Source organism: Schistocerca cancellata, chromosome 2 (assembly GCF_023864275.1).
Source record: "Schistocerca cancellata isolate TAMUIC-IGC-003103 chromosome 2, iqSchCanc2.1, whole genome shotgun sequence".
NCBI classification, from domain to species: domain Eukaryota; kingdom Metazoa; phylum Arthropoda; class Insecta; order Orthoptera; family Acrididae; genus Schistocerca; species Schistocerca cancellata.
The window spans coordinates 960,366,982-960,387,758 of NC_064627.1; the positions used below are offsets into that span (position 1 = coordinate 960,366,982).

At 42.7% G+C, this 20,777-nt stretch overlaps 1 protein-coding gene across 1 annotated transcript in view; it reads right to left on the reverse strand.

Moving 5' to 3' along the window:
• Positions 1–5,720, reverse strand: part of LOC126160135 (chaoptin-like) — a 153,756-nt gene extending 148,036 nt beyond the window's left edge. The window contains exon 1 of the mRNA XM_049916887.1: positions 5,498–5,720. Within this exon, the coding sequence (XP_049772844.1) occupies positions 5,498–5,720 (223 nt within the window). The remainder of the gene's footprint in view (positions 1–5,497) is intronic.
• Between the last annotated feature and the right edge of the window lie 15,057 nt (positions 5,721–20,777).

The window sequence follows — 20,777 nt, forward strand, 5'->3', positions numbered from 1 at the left end:
CCTTACAGAGGCATCCAGAAGCTTTAAACTCGCATACCAACGCCGAATGGAGTTAGCAGTTGGTGGATCTTTGTTGAACTTCGTCCTGAAGTGTCGTTGCACTGTTATGACTGACTGATGTGAGTGCATTTCAAGCACGACATACGCTTTTCGGCTCCTGTCGCCATTTTGTCTCACTGCGCTCTCGAGCGCTCTGGCGGCAGAAACCTGAAGTGCGGCTTCAGCCGAACAAAACTTTATGAGTTTTTCTACGTATCTGTAGTGTGTCGTGACCATATGTCAATGAATGGAGCTACAGTGAATTTATGAAATCGCTTCAATCATTTGTAATAGCCCTGTATATTTAACATCGTGCCGCACCACCGTTTAATGAAAAAAGTACGAGCTTACTGGGTATCGGAGCAGATTTTCGACTGGATTCAAGACTTCCTTGAAGATAGAATTCAACACGTTGCTCTTAACGGAACAAAATCGACAGATATAAAGATAACCTTCGGAGTTCCCCAAGGAAGTGTGACAGGACTCTTAGGAAGTGTGACAGGACTCTTATTGTTTACTATATATATATATATATATATATATATATATATATATATAGTTCGATGACCTCTGCTAGTCCGAACTAGCCTTTATTGAAGCATGGTTTGTACAAGTATTCTGTGTACACTCTCTTGCAGATAAATTGCCGTTGCCCTGTGTCGTAATAGTGGATACCCGTTAAGAGCGCTGCCCATGAAAATCAAGGTTCTGGGTTCGCATGGCCGTTCCGCACCAAGTTTTACCCTCCCAGTAGCTATCGAAACAGCTGCAGAGTGGAAAGCCTCATTAGATTCTGCTACTGATTCGTAATGTACCTTGTGCCTTACCTACAGTTGAGCCTACATCGCCGGCCGCGGTGGCCGAGCGGTTCTAGGCGCTTCAGTCCGAAACTGCACGACTGCTGCCGTCGCAGGTTCGGATCCTGCCTCGGGCATCGATGTGAGTGTTGTCCTTAGGTTAGTTAGGTTTAAGTAGTTCTAAGTTCTAGGGGACTGATGACCTCAGATGTTAAGTCCCATAGTGCTCAAAGCCATTTGAACCATTTTTTTAGCCTACATCATTGTTGTACTGCATTCCGCAACATATTGCTGCTTCCAGATACGTAAATGTAATAAGTGACTCTAGTTGTGACTCACTGATCCTGCAGCTAAATGATAAAAGACGGTTACACTTCTTGAAGGTCATAACTTTACATTTCTCCACCTCTAGATGTAGTTTGCAGTCTTTGAAGCAAGTAAATATTTTCTTGACATCTGTTGGGATATTATCGAAATTATTACAAGATGTAAATTCCTTATAGGGAACTGCAACATCTGGTACTAATGTGAGTTTGCGACTGACATTACCCGTTAAGTCAGAAATATTTAACACAAAAAGAAACGATTGTGTTAGTCTCCTCCGCGGCCTTTCAAATATTACTTCAGTCTGTAGATGACGCTGCAGCCGAATACGTTGCCTCGACCTGCCCGTCAGAAGTTTCTCGTTCCAGTCAAAAAACTAGTTAGATATCACACAGGAATTGTTATTCTTCAGGTGTTCAGGTGTTTATGAGGTGACGAATACAAAGTTTCTGGAACACTATAAACACCAAATCTATCAGGTTTCCTTTTAATCACGGCACTGGGGATATATAATGTAAAGACTGCTGGTTGAATTTCACACGATCGGTGCTTTCAGAACCAATGATGAATTCCATAGAATATATTAACTTATTCCATGTAGGTCATAATGTTGGTTAGGTTTCTGCTACATATATTTACGTGAAGTACGGGACATTGTTGCTGTAAATCACAGCTTGTCGGCATAGCGAATATCCGCATAGTGGGGATGAACTATAATTCTTCGTATACTCTGCCATACATGAATGATATTTTTACATCACAACAACTTTTTACAATAATCTACTCAAATCTGGTCCCTTAATATGGGCTCTGAAAGTAACAAAATGTACTGTGCCAAATGTAATTAAATTCCTAGTAAGTGTCCGCCCCCGGTAGTTGAGTGGTCAGCGCGACAGACTGTCAATCCTAAAGGGCCCGGGTTCGATTCCCGGCTGGGTCGGAGATTTGCTCCGCTCAGGGACTGAGTGTTGTGTTGTCCTAATCATCATCATTTCATCCCCATCGACGCGCAAGTCGCCGAAGTGGCGTCAAATCGAAAGACTCGCACCAAGCGAGCGGTCTACCCGACGGCAGGCCCTCGTCACACGACATTTCATTTCATTTCCTAGTAAGTGTATTCCATCCACGGTAGATCAAAAACCTTCGTTCGACCTATTCTTGAATACTGGACCACAGTCTGGGAACCTGGGAACCCTATCAAGTGAATCGATAGTGAAGTTAGAGAACATTCTAAGAAAGGTTGCATATTATGTAACAGGTTCGTCTGGTCTTTGCGGAATTATCGCGGACGTACTCATTGAACTCTAGGGGAATATGCTTCAACACCAGTTTACTGACAACAGTCACAAAGAACATGTTTCAAGAAGAGCCAAGCAAATATTTTACGAAATGTTCCTTCAAGGGTGCATGAATCTACTCGCGATCTGTTTTTTAACTGCCACCAGGACGGAATGGAAAGACATGCATTCAGAGGCGAAGACTGTTAAATGAAAAAGCGTTGGTATTGAGGTACCGCCTGAACACGATGCATCACATGTTGTATGAAGATTATTTTATCCCCAGCGTCATCGTTCTGGAATCCCTCTTTTAATGATGTCATACATATCTGTATGGCAGACAAAACTATCAACAGGTACACGGCATATCAGCTAAGCATTGTCTCGAATCCAACACAGACCTCCATTAAACCGAAACGAGAGGAACAAGAACCTCCGGTTTCTGACCCTACGGAGCAAAACGTAGGGAGTTAATTCAGCTTTTAACCAAAGCAACGTCTGCCAGTACACTCATTGCCCACTGTGCACACGCGCAAGGCTTGTCCTCAGCTCTTAACAGGCAGTACTAACAGCACTATTTTAACCTGCTGAGACTGTAAGTAGGCTGTTTATGTTTTCTTATTGGCAACGTTACGTAGCGCTCTGTATGAAAATCACTGGCTGTGCTGTGTGCAGTATGTGGATAGTTTGCATTGTTGTCTGCCATTGTAGTGTTGGGCAGCGGCAGCTGGATGTGAACAGCGCGTAGCGTTGCGCAGTTGGAGGTGAGCCGCCAGCAGTGGTGGATGTAAGGAGAGAGATGGCGGAGTTTTGTAATTTGTCATAAACTGCTATATATATTATGACTGTTAAGGTAAATACATTGTTTGTTCTCTATTAACATCTTTCATTTGCTAACTATCCCTATCAGTAGTTAGTGCCTTCTGTAGTTTGAATCTTTTATTTAGCTGGCAATATTGGCGCTCGCTGTTTTGCAGTAGTTCGAGTAACGAAGATTTTTGTGAGGTAAGTGATTTGTGAAAGGTATAGGTTAAAGTTACTCAGGGCCATTCTTTTGCAGGGATCTTTGATAGCCAGATTGCGTTGCGCTAAAAACATTGTGTGTCAGTTTAAGCACAGTCGTGTATAAATTGTTCTAAAGGGGATGTTTCAAGACTACCTCCCCCCGTCCGCAGCTCGTGGTCGTGCGGTAGCGTTCTCGCTTCCCGCGCCCGGGTTTGATTCCCGGCGGGGTCAGGCATTTTCTCTGCCTCGTGATGACTGGGTGTTGTGTGATGTCCTTAGGTTAATTACGTTTGAGTAGTTCTAAGTTCTAGGGGACTGATGACCATAGATGTTAAGTCCCATAGTGCTCAGAGCCATTCGAACCACTACCTCCCCGTGCATGATAATTCGTTTTCCTTACCCAGAGAAATTTCGACACCGCTTCGCGAGTATCACTAGTTGCCTCCTCCAGCAGTTGACACAGCAACAAGCATCACTTAAAGATCTCTAACAGTTGTGTCAAAGAAATGTTGTCGGGCTTGAACAATATTATCTGGCGACAATCCCGAGATGTGTATGTGCAACAGATAATCATGGGAATGCCCGTTATGTGTTATTTGAAATGTTATTGGCAGGTATTTAATCTGAGAAGGCACAATATGCTGAAATTTGGCAGTGTTCCTCAAAAATCTGAAACTGTTTCACTTTTGAGACGACTGCTGTAATAGGCGTAAGACTGTCTTTATTTTTATTGTATAATTCCCCGCGGTGATATCTTCGGATTGTTGTTCTGTATGCACAAATTACGGAGAGTTCTGCCTCCCGGTGTGGTTTATTGTTAAAGTTCCGAGAGCGTACGTTCCTGGAAGAGTCAACCAAGATATTGCTTTCCACCTGCGAATCTCTCGCGAAACGGCCGTGAAAATGAAATCAGATATTCGAGCCCACGCCTAGGCTGACCAGCAATTGTTCTTCCTGTGAACCATTCGTAAATGGAACAAGAAAGGGGAGAAGTGACACTTTTACACAAACTTCCCTCCGTCACACACTGTTAAGGGGCTTGCGGTGTTTAGACGCAGATGTAGATTTCTGACACATACAGTGAATACATCTTACGATTAACTTCGAGCGAAAGTAAACGAGCACCGACGAATATAAAGCTACTGAAGCACAGTTTGGTTTAGTTTAGTTATGCCATGTTCCGTAGATTATTTTCACGATTATTTTATCGATATGATGTGGAAAAAGTCAGATTACAAGATATATATACATACATGAATAGTGCTAATATTAATACAACTGAAATTTTTAGTTCTACACATGCAACTACATTTAGAGATACAAATTATTATTGTTATTATTATTATTATTATTATTTTACCAGTTCTGAAACAGAAACTCGTCCATGGAATAGAAGCAGTTGTCCAAATGAAATGACTTTAAGCTAGATTTAAAACTTGATCTGCTATCTGCCAGACACTTTATGTCGTTGGGAAAATCATTAAAGGTTTTGGTTGCTGAATAATGTACTCCTCTTTGAGCAACAGACAGCTCCAATAACGGATAGTAAAGGTCATTTTTCCCCGTCTAGTGTTGTACATATGAACATCACTGATCTTCGCGAATTGAGATGGACTATCTATAAGGAATTTCATTAGCGAATAATACCTAATTCCTGGAACAGGTGCCTACATGACGTCCTTGGGTGAACACCACTAATTATTCTCACTGCTCTCTTTCATGCAGTCAATACTTTATGTTTAAGTGGTGAGTTACCCCAGAAAACTATTCCATAAGACATAACTGAGTGAATGTATGCAAAGTACGTTAGGGGGCTGTTCTGTTTATTACCAAGACTAGCGATTATACGAAGAGCAAAAGAAGCTGACCTTAATTATTTGAGAAGCTCAGTAATGTGCTTCTTCCAGTTCAAGTTGTCATCAATCTCAACATCCACTCTCTGAGTGATTTCACACACTTAAAAAGTGGCAAAAACTTTCGAAACGGCTCTTTATTTATTTTTTAATCAGCTTGGTATTCGTTTAAGACGTGAAGTACAGTAAGGCGGCAACTCACGTGGCAGACGCGAGAAGGGCACCCCGAGGCAGGTGACGTCACGCAGCGGGCGGACGGCGTCGGCGGGCAGGGTGGTGATGCGCGCTCCCGGGCCGCCGGCCGCGCCTCCGCCGCCGTCCTTGCACGAGCACATCGTGTTGAAGCCGCACGGCGCCACCTGCTCCGCACCCGACGGCACCAGGGTTGCCAACAGTAGCGACCACCGCAGCCATGGCGGCCACATCTGCGAGCAGCGTCGTCCAACTACATTAGTCTGTACAAGTTCTGTTGATCGCTTACTCACCTTGTAAGACGTCGTGGTCTCCTGACCTTCATTGCTTACATATTCTGCCCTCACAATCATATTCCGCACATCGAGACGCTTCATTCGAACTGAAACTCGATAAGATAAAGCCAGTGTTGTATGAATTCATGTAAACGATATGCAAATAACAAGTAAGCGCACCGGGGTTGTACATACATACATTTCAGACACGACGGTCACAGGAGCTTTTAGTTCGGGAGACGCAAACCGCATAACGGGACGCCAGTCCCTTCAGAGGACGAGTCAACGCCAAACGCCGAGGTGACTGCCCGTGGAGCAGACAGCGGGTGCCCGAGTGAATGAGGGAAGGACCCCGTGTTCAGCTTAAAAGCAAATTCCGCTACATTGTGTGGGAGCGGGCAGCCTACGCGTTCTTTACACATAGCATGCTGTTTCAGAGATTTTCACAGGGAGACAGCAAACGCCAAAGCCCAATGCCACAGATTTCCAGACTGGTCGGCTTAAACGAAACGTCATTCTCCCGTTTTAGAAGAGCAATGCTGATTGGCAGACGATATTTCTGATGCCTTGAGCTGAAGGAGGAATGAAAGAGACCGAAAGATATAGCCCTTCACATCTGGCGTGGAGAGGCACCGTTCCGTCGTCGCTCTTGGAGCGAGGAACAAGCCTCTCCTCAGTATTTCACTGGGAGAGCACCTCTGTCGAGAACGAATCGAAGGGCGACTCTATACTGAGTCCTTGCGATTAAGCGTTGTTCACTGTGTTGGCCGACACACTTATTGTGCAGTGTGAACGGACAGAGTTACAGTTAAACGCCTGCGGGCGAATTTTTGAGGGGCATCGCGGTGGACTGGTTATCTGACAGGTGTACCACGCCAATAGTTATACACTAGGGGTAAATAGGAATGCTTGACTTCATCAAGGCGTAGGGAGAGTTTGATTGGCGAAGGTCAATCCAGATGGAACGAGAGTTATCTTACTTGTCAGCAGCGAATGGCGCAGACAGCAGTCACAGCAGCTTACAGTATTGTGCGCTACAGCTATTGCGAGCCCCCTATTTCCTCCACAACAGTACACTTCACTGCATTTCACATGCAACAGCCTCGGCCATACCTAGCAACATTCTAAAGGATAATTATTCAAGCTGAGTAGGCGCGCCTCTCAGCCATTCTGCCAAGTCAACAACCATCTTAAACTTTGTATAGAAATTTCATTAGCAAATCCTATCGTTGAGAGGTAACTTCACATTCCGAAAAGAAACAGGATATAACTTGTTCAATTCATAACTAAAAGTGCCATTGTGATTTCTCAGAATTTTTGCAAAATAAATAATAACTTTCGTTACTTTCATGATTTTCTTACACTAATTAGCACTACTCCAGTACCCAAGTATCCCACTAGTTACGTAAGAAATTTTGTGAATTTTTGTGTCATTTCCTTACAGCGCATGACTCCAGAAGATATTTATTGCTGAAAGTTTTTCAGGCATTTCTCTTTAGAACGTTAGGAGCGTCTGTCTGACTTCTGTAGTAGTGTGGGGGTGGACATTGCATTTTACGGGAGCCACAGGGTAAAGGGTACATCTCAGATTAATCCGTTGCGCAGAATAACAGAATCTCAGACTAACCCCACGCTCACAACCTTACATTTACTCGTTTTTTACTTTATATTGGCTAATAATGCTATCCCAGCATCAGTTATGGACCACTTTTCCTGTATGAAGATAAGAGAGAAACTGATCGCTAATGTCAACAGCTATATGTTGCGTAGACCATTTTCAGTAGGACTATGATTACTGCCCAGAGCAGTGACGGTTGTGGGGCCTAAGTGACCAACAGCTTGTGCTTGCGGCGTTGCTTGGAATTCCTGTCTCCGCTGCTTGAGCTTGTCCATATGTCTATCCCCGAGGATGGAAGTCAGACATTAACACAGAGTCCCGGATATAACGGTGGAAAGTGAAAACGGATCGCGCATATTAACCACACTACTTTGTGTTCCTCTTACAGGTACGAGGCCGGCCGCGGTGGTCTCGCGGTGAAGGCGCTCAGTCCGGAACCGCGCGACTGCTACGGTCGCAGGTTCGAATCCTGCCTCGGGCATGGATGTGTGTGATGCCCTTAGGTTAGTTAGGTTTAAGTAGTTCTAAGTTCTAGGGGACTGATGACCACAGATGTTAAGTCCCATGGTGCTCAGAGCCATTTGAACCATTTGAACAGGTACGACCAGCCCATAGTGGCTCGCCTTCACGCATTCCTTTTTATATATTTTGTGACTAAAGCCCTTCTGGCCTGTTAATTATTTTATATGTGACATGTAAGTACTGCCTCTGTCTTTTATTGTTTTTCAGTGCTTACCCTTCTTATATAAAAATGTCTTTTCCCATAAAAAAGTTTCAGTTCCTCTAAATTTGCTGGCTGTGGCCGAGTGGTTCTAGGTGCTTCAGTTCGGAACCGCGCTGCTGCTACGGTCGCAGGTTCGAATCCTGCCTCGGGCATGGATGTATGTGATGTCCTTAGGTTAGTTAGGTTTAAGTAATTCTAAGTCTAGGGGACTGATGACCTCAGATGGTATGTCCCATAGTGCTCGGAGCCATTTGAACCTATAAATTTGTTAACTAAGTTATAGGCCATTTTAATTGTTTTGGTTCTGATGAAAGCACTGTTAGAAGTGTTGAAACCTGGAAAATAAGACTAAAAATAACAGTGTCAGAGGGCTCATTTGTTTCAATTTTTTCTTACAAAATAGATTGTTGCTGAAACTCCATCTGAGCCAGTATAAGAAACGTCTGTTGCCACAGATATCGATGTCCCTGTAAGGTTAGGAGAAACAGACTGGCTCTGGCTGGCTTCTCGTTGGGAGCTTTACTGCCAGATGGTTATTGGACCCCTTCAGCTGCGTACTTATTAACCGTATTACTCGATATAGAACTCAAGCACTCTAGGATTTCTCAAAATAGATCATGGAGCACTAAATTGCTTAGGGTAAAAGCTGGAATACTTCCTTTGAAATTGATACGGCCAGTTCCTTTCCTTACCATTTTCCAAGCAGGGTTTGTGCCCTGTCCCTAAAAAAAGTTCCACAATGAGTGTCTTGTGGCAACCGTTGGAACGGTTGTTTGGTACTAGGAGGGAAAACCAAAAGTAATTGCAATGAACTCTCAAATATGAAGTAAGATAGGCATATCACCAATGATGGGCGCGTATGAGTTTTCACGTAAATAAACCGGGCACATCTAATAAGGCAATAGATTACGTGCACGTGAACATCAAACATTAATCTCTTGAGTTGAAAATATGAAGAAGCAATGACCCAAATTCAAGATCAGTTTATATTGAGCAGACTCAATTTAATAGGCAAGTTAGAACATACTATTCTAAGAAAAGTAAGCCTTTTCCAAGAGTTAGAAACTAAAATCTCACGTCTGGCAAATAGGACATCCGCTAAGATCTTTTAAGAGACGAATCCAAATGCTCTGTCTGTATGTAGTGAGGATTACTGCAGTGAATCGGAAGGAAAACGGGGATTTCTGGTCAGGCGAATGTAGGTTAATAACAGCAGCAGCGGAAAACGATGTTACTGGAGTAGGATATATTATTAACACGAAGGTACGTGAGAGAGTGTGTTACTAAAAAAAATGGTTCAAATGGCTCTGAGCACTATGGGACTTAACATCTGTGGTCATCAGTCCCCTAGAACTTAGAACTACTTAAACCTAACTAACCTAAGGACATCACACACATCCATGCCGGAGGCAGGATTCGAACCTGCGACCGTAGCAGTCCCGCGGTTCCGGACTGAGCGCCTAGAACCGCTAGACCACCGCAGCCGGAAGAGTGTGTTACGGCGAACAGTTCAGTAATAAGGTTATTCTCGTCAGAATCGGCAACAAAACAACGTCATCAGGTGCACTTCAGGAATATGTGCCGACATCACAAGCCGAACGCGAGAATGGAGAGAGAGTGTCTGAGGGCACTGAGCGGATATTCCAGTATGTAAAGTGTGGTTCGAACGCTGTAGAGATAGGAATAGGAGAAAAATGGAGAGGACAGAAAATTGCGCCTTGCAAAATATTTCAGTTAGTAATAGCGAATACATTGTTCAGAAGTTTGGGAGGTACACTAGAAAAAAGGCCTGGAGACACGGAAAGATACCAGTGGGATCACCTAAAGGTCACAAAGAAATTCCGAAGTCAAATACGGGACTGAGTGCGTAATAATGAAGGTTAGGCTGAAGTTTAAGAAAATCCTGTGAAATCGATGTGGAAAGAAATGAGATATGGGAGTCTTGAAGAATTATGATGAGTTGAGTTTGATGTTCCCTAACGCTGTACATAATGTGATAATGAGTATTACACTATAATATCACACTTGACAGTTCAGTTGAAGAGGAGTGGACATGTCTAAAAAGGGCAATAAAACAAGTTAAAAAGACAAACAAAAATACAAAAATGGCAACTGCGAGGAAACCTTGGGTAACCGAAAAATGGTGATAAAAATAAACTACCTAATTTCGAATTACGTGTTCAACAGTAGTTTCAACGAGAAAATAGTATTACCAGTCATAAACTGAAAACTCAGCCAATGACCTTACGGCAATGGTAAGGCGGTTCCAGTCTGATCACCGATGTTAAACGCTATCGGGTTTGGCTAGAACTTGCATGGATCAGCGCCCGGTTCTGCCGAGCGCTGTTGGCTATTGCCCTAGTGAGGCCATTTGAGGAGCTCCTGAATTGAGAAGTAGCGCCTCCGATCAAGAAAACTGACAATGGTCGACAGAGCGCTGTCCTGACCACTTGCCGCTCCATATTCGCATCCAGTAACGCCCATTGTCTGAGTACGACACGGGACACGGCGGTCGGTAGGTACTGTTTGGCCTTCTGAAGTCTGTTCGGAGTTACGTTTTTAACTGTAAATCAAAATGCAACTGCTACTGCATCTGTTAGATTCTATAAACATCAGGATAAATAAAATTCTCCTCTTGTAGCTGCAGGCTATTGAAGGGGCCTAGTCAACCATAGTGGGACGTTGGCATTCGCCAATGTCAGTTTTATCAAATGGCCGTCGGACACAGAGGCTTTTGCATGCCTATTTAAATGACGCAAAATTGATGTAGAGTAATGAAAAAACGTTTTTGCTTCCCTAGTGTAATATTTAAAACATTTTTGGTAGTTTCTACGTCACAGCCTTCTGATAACATATTTGTCGGTAATCTTGTTGTACCACCTCCTGCTGCTATGAAATGCTATCGATTTCGATATTTACTAATAGTCATAAGTGACAACAGATTTTTCAGTTACGTCACTCATGTGGATAGATAGAGATTACACTGTACGTAATTTTAAAAGTACGCACTACATGACAGATCTCAATATATAAAATTTAAACATTTTCAGAAAATCCAATGCGTCAGTAATATCACAATACGCCACATCAACCTTCAGGCCAAAAGATGTTGGTTGGTGTGTACTGTTACGCAATAAGTGTAACAAAAGTGGTTGAGGAACTGGAATGTATGAATGAATGCATTCATGTCCGAAGGAACAGTGCATCGGTCTTCGTAACAACACAGGCACTGTAATATCGTATTTATTCGCTGATACCGGGCAGCGTCCTCACCTGTGCGATAATTATATAACGTGTGTACGTGTATAGGTGGAACGTAGGAGCGGCGACATATGGAGGTTTGGGTTTAGCCGTGAGTCGTGCACTGGTTAGCCGAAGCGTTTAAAACGACCGCTTGCATAAATCGAGAAATCCGTGTTTCGAGTCCCGGTACGGCACCAATTTCCATTGTTGTCACTCCCTGACGCAGCTCATGGTTGTTCGTATTCGCAACTGCGAATACATTTCACCTATTGGCCAGATTTAGAGAATTGACATTTTGAAGAAGACTGTAAATACGATCAGTATGCTGCCACCATCATTATCTCGCGTAAGGATCATGAGAATACAATAAGATTAGATCAAGGGCGTACGGAGGCATACTGACAGTCATTTGTCGGTACGTGAGAGGACCACGACAGCAAATTTATAACACTGGTACGATTTACCTCCAGTACGCTCTGTCCAGTGGCTTACAGAGTATTTATGTAGGCGAAGAACTTTCCTTAGTTTTGCATAGTTCGATGAAACATGAAAGATCTAAAAAATTGGCAGCAGTGGGGTAAAATTTGCTTAACCATAGTTCAACGACACAGTTTACATCTGGCATCATCTTCTTCTTGCTAGGAAACTGTGGGGCATTTGCATATACGGAGCTTTAATTTCGACATTTAGGAAAGTGAAAAATAAAGAATTTCGAGGCGTGCTACAAGAACGTCGAAGTTAGCGTGAAGAGACAGAGTCTGTGATCATGAGTATAGAGCAACATAATCTAAGTCAGAATTACCAAAGATTGTTTCCCAGATAAGAATAGACGTAATATCTGGGGTATAACTACAGGCTTAAGGACTTTGGGACAAGTACATAAGTTATGGCCCCTCTCTCACACCCGAGTTGCCAAGACATAGCTGATACTCCCCAGCACCCAAGAATGGTTCTTGGGTTAAAGATTAAAATACGCATGAAAAGCTTTTGTAAAGACAGTTTTATTTTTTATACTTTAATAAATTTACGTGTAATCTTAGGAGTGCATTGTCCTGCGTAACAACGGGCTGCTCGTCCCTAAGTTTTGCGTGTAAAACATGTAACAAATACTGCGCATTATCCACATCAAATTATTGTTATTTTTAGTTAGGAAAATAAAAGCCTCTTTCAACAGTCTTAGGTACCTTACATTTTTCAGGACGGCTGCACGTACATTACGGTAGCGTGATACAAGTGAGCATAAACAACTCTACTAAGTCTTGGACACTAGGCAGTTTCCATACGCGTTTTTAAGCGAAGTTCTTACCTACATCAGCTGTGATGGAAACAGAGGAAGAACGTTATCAGAAAAATGTCGCAAAAGATTTTAAAAACTTAGTTACAGGTTACAGATATGAAACACATTCTACTGCTCTGTCTGCGTCTGTAACTTCCTTCCTTCTTTCCTTCTGTGATTCCACATTTTCAGTTGTGAATAAAAAAGTGCCACTCTAATCCTAGTGGCCGGCTCTGTCAGCTTCTGGTCCTCGCGTAGCACGCCGAAGTGCTTCTTTACCACTGTCACGCTCAATGTCCCATCTCTCACAGAAATTGAAAGCTTCGTCAAAGAGACTGTCGAATGAGTGTCTGATGCTACGTGTTTCAGACAACGCTGTTCCTCAGAGCTCGTATGCAGCTGCAATGCACACTCTTACACTTACGTGCTATGCTGATCTTTCCTAAGACTGCTAGAAGTTACTGAACACGTAACAAAGCTGTTAATTCAGTTTTCGTTGTAGCACTCATCTTCGTACTTCTTGTGTTAATTAAATTTTGTCAGAGCCTTAAAAAATCCAACGAAACTTTCTTAAAGCGCACGGATGGCATTAAAACTATCACCTCCCTACATTTGGTTTACTGGTTTTAGCTCTACCTTGGAATTACTCATAGAACGCCCGCCCGGCTAATGGCGCGGTCTAACGCGCTGCTTCCCGAGTGGGAAAGCGTGCCGGTCCTCGGTACGAATCCACCTGGCGGACAAGCGTCGAGATCTGGTTTGCCTGCCAGCCTGTAGATGGTTTTTAAGGCGGTTTTCCGTCTGCCTCGGCGAATGCGGGCTGCTTCCCCTCATTCCGCCTCAGCTACACCATGTCGGCGATTGTTGCGCAGACACTGTCTCCACGTAATCGTACACCATATTTACTCTGCCTCGCAAACATTGGGGTTACACTTGTCTGGTATGAGACGCACCCAGGCGGGGGTCCACTGGGAGCCGAACCGCACAGTAACCCTGGGTTCAGTTTGGGGCGGCGGTGGGGTGGGTGGACTGCTGTGGCCTGTTGTGGGGTTGTGAAACACTGAGTTCTACGACGGAACGAAGCCTCTCCACCGTTTCTAGGTCCCCGGTTCAATACACAATACATACACTCATCAAACTGTCTTTAAGTCACTCTGGTGCAGCATTCTAAGGTTATAAAAATTCTTAACACTGCTGCACATCCTCTTTATAACCAACAGCCAGATATCATTAAGATACACTATTGTAATATTTGGAATAATTACTTGTGTGTGCCCAGTAACATTTGGCTCCGTCTGCAGTTCGTAAAATACCCACTTGTTGCTACCAGGAAGGATCCCATAAATAGAATCGTGTGGTTTATTCGCTGCCTTGCACGGGGATGATAATGTTATGACAGTAGGAATACTAGGTAACAACGCCGAGGAAGTATCTACGAACCGTGTTCAAACTTCATAAGTTGGAAGTTTCTGAGGTTAAAAATTCCTGTTCTGATGGAATATCGTAGTGACTGCCAGCTGGAACATGTCAGTTTCCTGTACCTTACGTTCATTTTCTTAGAATTTGAAACATCCTTTCAGCACCTCATCGGAAATCCACCCTCCTCTTAGCGACTACGTCACAGACTCTTACCCACTTCAGTAGTAATTCGACAGGAAGTTCCCTGATGATGATAATGTTTGGTTAGTGGGGCACTCAACTGCGCGGTCATCGGCGCCCGTCACTGATAGTGGTCGTATGCTGGAAGAAACTGTGAGAAGCTGTACCAGGGAATATAACTCTTAGACCTCTTAGGCGGATCGGCGTACGGGCGGATGTAGGTCAGAAATAGCTTGCTTCGTGTAACTGGTTGGAATGTCACACGTGAATAGCACGTCAGGAAAAGTGATACTTCTGTCTGCTACAGTAACAGCTGGGCTGTTAAATTCCACCTCATGCAAAATGTGGTAACAAACATCTAGGGATTCGCGATCAAACCGTATAGACTGGAAATTGCTGACGTTAAAAATTGCTATTCTGATGGAGCAGCAACCTGGAATATTGCAGTAGCTACCTGTCCTTACAATTCTTTTCGCAATATCTTATGCTTATTTTCTCAAAATTTCGAACATCTAGTCACCATTTCATCGGAAATCTACCTCATTGGCAGTGAATGTATCACAAACTCTTCACGTTTCTGTATGTATGTTATAGTAAGATCCATCCGTTAAAAAGAATCTCCTTTTTAAGCTCTGATTTAAAACTATGGAAATAGGCTGTTAGAGTTTGGTCCTGTCTAAATGCTAGCGATACGGAAGTACGTATCAATAATCGGTATGGGATGTAGGTGGTGCAGCAGACCGTAACTTTGACGGAGCATTTATTAATTATGGAAGGGAGTACCTTACACAGCGTCACTGTGCTTAAATACCCCTGACGATCATTTGGGACCTATGTTACATACACCTGATTCCAGTGCACCGCAGAATTACTGGGTATGTTTAACTTCGTAGGCATTTAGAAATTAGAATGGTGTGTATGTGGACGTATACGACATGGAAGACTTTAGTTTTAATGAAGAATTTGTTAATGGCGTGAGGGCGTACCACACATACCATCATTGTACTTATAGAGACCTGACAGACGTTTGGAGATTATATTAAATTTATTCGCCAATGCGAAGGTGGACAACCATAAGCTGCAGAATTAAATGACGACAAAGAAAATGTGTACGGGACTGGGACTTGAACCCGGATTTCCAGCTTATTGCGAGCTGTCGCCTTACCATGTGGCCATCCTTGCGGGATTCACGACCAGACCGAAAATTCCATATGTGGTTAATCATGCGTCTACAGTCTGTACCTGTACATCCATTAAGTATGTTCCCGTACAGGTGAGACATTTTACTTGAAAGTCGCTTGCCCGGTGGACAAATACGATATTGCAGTGCCTGTGTTATTCTGAATTACGATACAAAGTTCCTTCAGAGTAGCACAGGTACTTGCAATATCATATGGAGATTAAATTACACGCATCTCATTCCATTGCACCTCTGGATTACTGGGTATTTTCTTTTTCTTTCAACTTTTTTTTCGTCCTAAGCAAATTACATTTCATATGCACATATATAGAATGGAAGACTCTAGTCTTAATGGCATATTTATTAATGGTGGGAGGAAGTACCACACACAGAATCACTTTACTTAAGTAGCCAGACAGACGTTTGGTAACTATCGATAATAGTGGTGTGTTGCATCCTCCACCGTGCATCGTACAGCAGTTTGCAGTGCATTTGTTTTAGATGTCGGAAATTCGTAGGTGATGGAGTTGTCTGCAAGCAGGCGGGAAAATCCTCTGGTTGTTGACCTGAACGTACCTAAATCTATTGCAGATTTAGAATTGACTGCTAGGAGGCGAGTGACTGCAAATCTCGTCGCTATGTCACCTGCAGATTGTGGCGCTGTAATTTGAAAAAATGGCAAAACCGCGATTCCTCGGTTCACAGTACACCCAAAGAGTCAGCTGCCGTCCAGTTTATGCGGCCTTTGGGCCACTGACGAAATGCAACTTTATGAACCACTGCGGATGACGGGCTTTTACAAGGCACCTGGCTCGAAAAGTTTATAGAATGCAGTTCCTTTCGTAGTGTTGTAATAATTCAGGCTGCTTGGATTAATCACGCAATCTGGATATACATTAACTACGCTAACGGATATAGAGTTCGGGTTTGATGAACTGTTGCACACACACATTGTAAGGACAAACTTGCATCACCACTTCAGTAGATTTAATCAAGCTCCAGTTCAACATTCTCAGCTCAGCTTTTTAGAATCTTATTAACTGTTACATTGTAAGGATCAACTTGCATCACCAATTCAATAAATTCAATAAGGCTCTAGTTCAACAGTTCTGAGCTCAGGGTGTTAGAAACTTATTAACTGTTACACTGTAAGGACCAAGTTGTATCATCATTTCAATAGATTTAACAAAGCTCTAGTTCAAAAATTCTGAGCTCAGCTTTCTTCTAACACAGGCAGTGTGTGTTTGATGTCCATAGAGATGTTCAGTATTAACTACAGGCTGACCAGATGTTCTAATCACTGAGTCAACTTGAAACATCTATTTTCTCTAATCATTTTAGGAACATGTTCTTTACTCTGTTTCATTAAAAGTACTCTCATTCATTCTAGGATGCTTTCAATAATCACAAACACTCTCAACCCGGTTAACAGTGCTAAAGGTCAAGAAAATTAGCTATCGGATCATCGGGGAAACAAAAGTAAATCGTGAAATAAGGGTTTCCAATGGCATATTCCAGTGCGAAAAACCTAATTAGTTTGGAAAAGAGTTTATAAAAAGCCGAAGAGGAAATCAAAATGTTTCCGTCTGAGGGTGTTGCTGCGACGTCCGTGCAACATACCGCGACTGCAACGCGCGTATGCGAGTACCAACATACAGGCATGAGATTAATTTGCCATGCATGTCTTTCCGAAGAGCGAGCGTTGTATTCAGAACTGTTGACTATGGTGACCTTTTTACCAAATGCGTTCAAAAAGGTAGAAAGTGCTACTATTCTTTTCTTGGCACCGATAGACGTCCGTCAGGAATGTGGATACTGGGGAGCATGCCTGCCGAGAACCAGCGTTGTGGAATGGTGTGCCCAGTTCTGTGCCGGCGTGGCTCGACACAAGATATCAGTCGACCGAAGAGGCCAGTCTCAGCCATTACGGACAAATGGCAGACACACGAGTACCCTCCCTAAGCTCCCGATCTCTCGCCCTGCGATTATCACGCCTGCTGCCCATAAAAATAGGTTCTGAAGGGTCGACAATTCCTGTCGGAAGACGATGTGCAGCAGGCAGTAACGGACTTCTTTACACAGCAGGACAAGGTGTTTTACGAAACGGTGTTGTTCAACCCGGTGCATTGGTGGGATGGTGGCCTCAATGCCCACGGCGACTTTGCCCGATTGGTATTCTGATTTTGGACTGTACGAATGGAAACGTTTTGATTGTCTCTTATAAAATGAGAGGTGCTTTTCTATCACTGGCATGGCTCACTACAAGGTAAGAATTGTTTCCCTTTGTCTATAGAACATATGGAGTCTCACATCTCCTAATCCACAATATGGCACCGAATTAAATTCAATAAATTATCTCTCCTGCCCGCGACATACCACAGCAGCTGACTGAAGGTGTGTGCAAACGAAAGCAGCAGTTTGCAGAGCTATGGAGCATTGTCACATAATTCGTCATAGATCTCCGGAAGGCATGTATAGTCATTTTGACGGCAGTGGAAAGAGTGCTAATGTTCGAAAACTAACGGTTTACCCCCTCTCTTCTTAAAGTTTGTCTCTACTGACCATACGGTTCAGTATCAAGACACGAAAATCTCCGGCGACGGTTTCTAACACTAGCTTCATTATACGTCACTAGCCAGTGATACGTCATTCTTCTCCAACAACTGAACATTTAGTCCTGTCAGGGAAATGACACGTATAACACTAGCCTGTCATGATACAAGCTAATGTTAACCTCTGGGAGGATTTTGAGTTTTGACCGTGCGTATGTCTAATGGATGGGGTTACCGAACAGTAATTTTGAATATATTGTAATTAATAGAGAAACTAAACAGGCTTTTACTTTGGGGATAATGAAAGTAGTAAAGTTCATATACGAATGAAAACCGAACGGTCACCAGCCAAATTAGGCACATTAATTTGAAATATTAAGTTCAAGAAAACTGAATATCAGTTGTTGTAGTGACTTTCATTAAGACTCCCTTTTGAATAGCACACTGGATACACACGAATACAGGGAAATCTATATTGTGGGTAGCAGCAGTTACCATTAATGCACAAACCAGTAATCATAGAAAGCAAAATTGTACCCCACTCATAATAATAATAGTTACAATCACGATCATTACGTGAGTCAATACTGAGATGTTCCTGCAGGAAGCACTAAACTAAAGTTCTACATGGAAAGGTTTCTGACTTAACTGACATCTAAATACCACAAATAAAATTAAATAATACTACAATTACACTGTTTATAATCCCATTTACAGAACTGTATCAGATTTCTTTAGTAGCGATAATATTCCAACTATCATTCAAATATGAGCATAATATGGCGGGTACCCATAAACTGATACTGTATCACTAGTCAAACTCTATGATTATTTCAGTAGTAAGATTCAATTCAGCTAAATTTAATTATTAGCCCCACTAGGAATAGTTTATGTTATCATATTTCAATGCAGATTACTCAACACTGAGCTCGATTAACCTCAAAAAATTCATGATAGCAATCAAGGCAAAATTATGTTTCAAATAAGTTTAACTTTTGTGCGTTTTTCATCACCTGTGAAGCAGGTATTTTAGACAATAGCATTTACACAGTGTGGCACTGAATTTTAGCATATTTAATACACAGAAATAGATCACTATCCGTTAGAAACAGGACACTCGATTTTCTGGATACTTAGGAGGGGTTCCTGCATAGGTTCATGATTAGGATAAAAGCTATGGTTCTAAACACAGGCTTATAGCACTTGGATTGTTATTGAAAACACTCACACAAATTAACTGGTCCATGATCTGATACATATCTCTATGCATGAAGTTGGTGGAGCAGTGGCGAAGTAGTGGTGGCAAGCGACATGGCGGCCCACTTTACAATTTCTTATTGGCAACGGATTTCTAGCGTGTTCTCCATTTCTTATTGCCGAGAGTATCATGCCACTGCCAAATTCACATCCGAGGCAAAATTCCTTTCAAAACGGCTTCCAATTGCCTCCTTGGCACCATTTGTTTGACCCGTGCAACGACTAGCCACTGACTGCGTACCGTTCCCACCAAGGAGTCGCCCATTTAGACCGCCAAAAAGCACCTTTTACATTACGCCAAGCCACTTCAGTTGCGGAGGGACTTCATTACATCTTTTATGTTATACAATACAAGTGTCCTAAGCATGAACCAGTTTCCAGTATACAATGTTTTCTTTATAAACATACATATGTTACAAAATTTCATTACTTTAAACATTATTTAGTTTCTTCCATACATACATTACGAACTTTAAATTTCCTGTCACAAATCAATGACCTTTAGTAACACAGATACACAGTTACATAGTGTAAAGCTACTTATAATCGATATAGGTGTTATAGGATACTGAGGGTGGCAAATAATGAAATGCTTATATCGTTGGCCTCAGCAATAATTACATCTCTGATACCAGCTCACCAACGCCAACTTGGTGAAACACCAAGATCCGGCGAGCATAATTATGGCGCTAAATCATTAGGACAAATAAATATTAATAAAAGCCAGTAAAATATGGTAAGACCTGCCTTATGGACGTGTCTCAGTGCTCGTTTGGAAACTTCATTCACTGAGAGCATCAATTCCTGACAGGTTTTCAGACCGATACTCACTAACAGTGCGTGAAACTCTTCTCCACTTCTTATTTTTACGCCGTGGCGTCTGGCTGTCAGCGGTGACTAACTCCTTGCAAACACGTTGGACGGTCCGCGTTGATGCAACTTCAAATGGGAAAACTTCGTTCACGGTGTGGCAATGGATAGGGCCAAGCATGGCTGCTCCTTTCCGGCACTCTCTTTCGCTTGCTAATTCGATGCGGTCCGTTGCAAATTCCTGTACTGTGAAAACCTGTTCACCTCAGAGAAACGCTTGCGACCTACACCCTCATTTATTTGCCCAATGTATCCCAGTTTCTAACTTCCTCTACAGTTTCTACTCTTTACATCTCCATATAGTGTCATGGAAGGTGTTCTCTAATATCTTAACACATGTCCTAGCATCCTGTCTCTTTTGCATACGAGCGTTTTCCATATAATCCTTTCCTCGCCGATTCTGCAAAGAACCTTCTCATTCCTCACCTTATCAGTCCATCTAACTTTCAACCGTCTTCGTAGTACTACGTCTCAAATACTTCGACTCCCTTCTTTACCAGTTTTCCCACAGTCCATGTTTCACTACCATACAACGCGGGCTCCAGACGTATATTTTCAAAATTTCTTCCTCGAATTAAGGCCAATGTTTGATACCATTTGACTGTTCTTAACCAGGAGTGACCTTTTTGCTAGTATTAGTCTGCTTTTTATGACCTCATTCTTCCGAAAGTAATGGCTTATTTTGCTGCTTAGGTT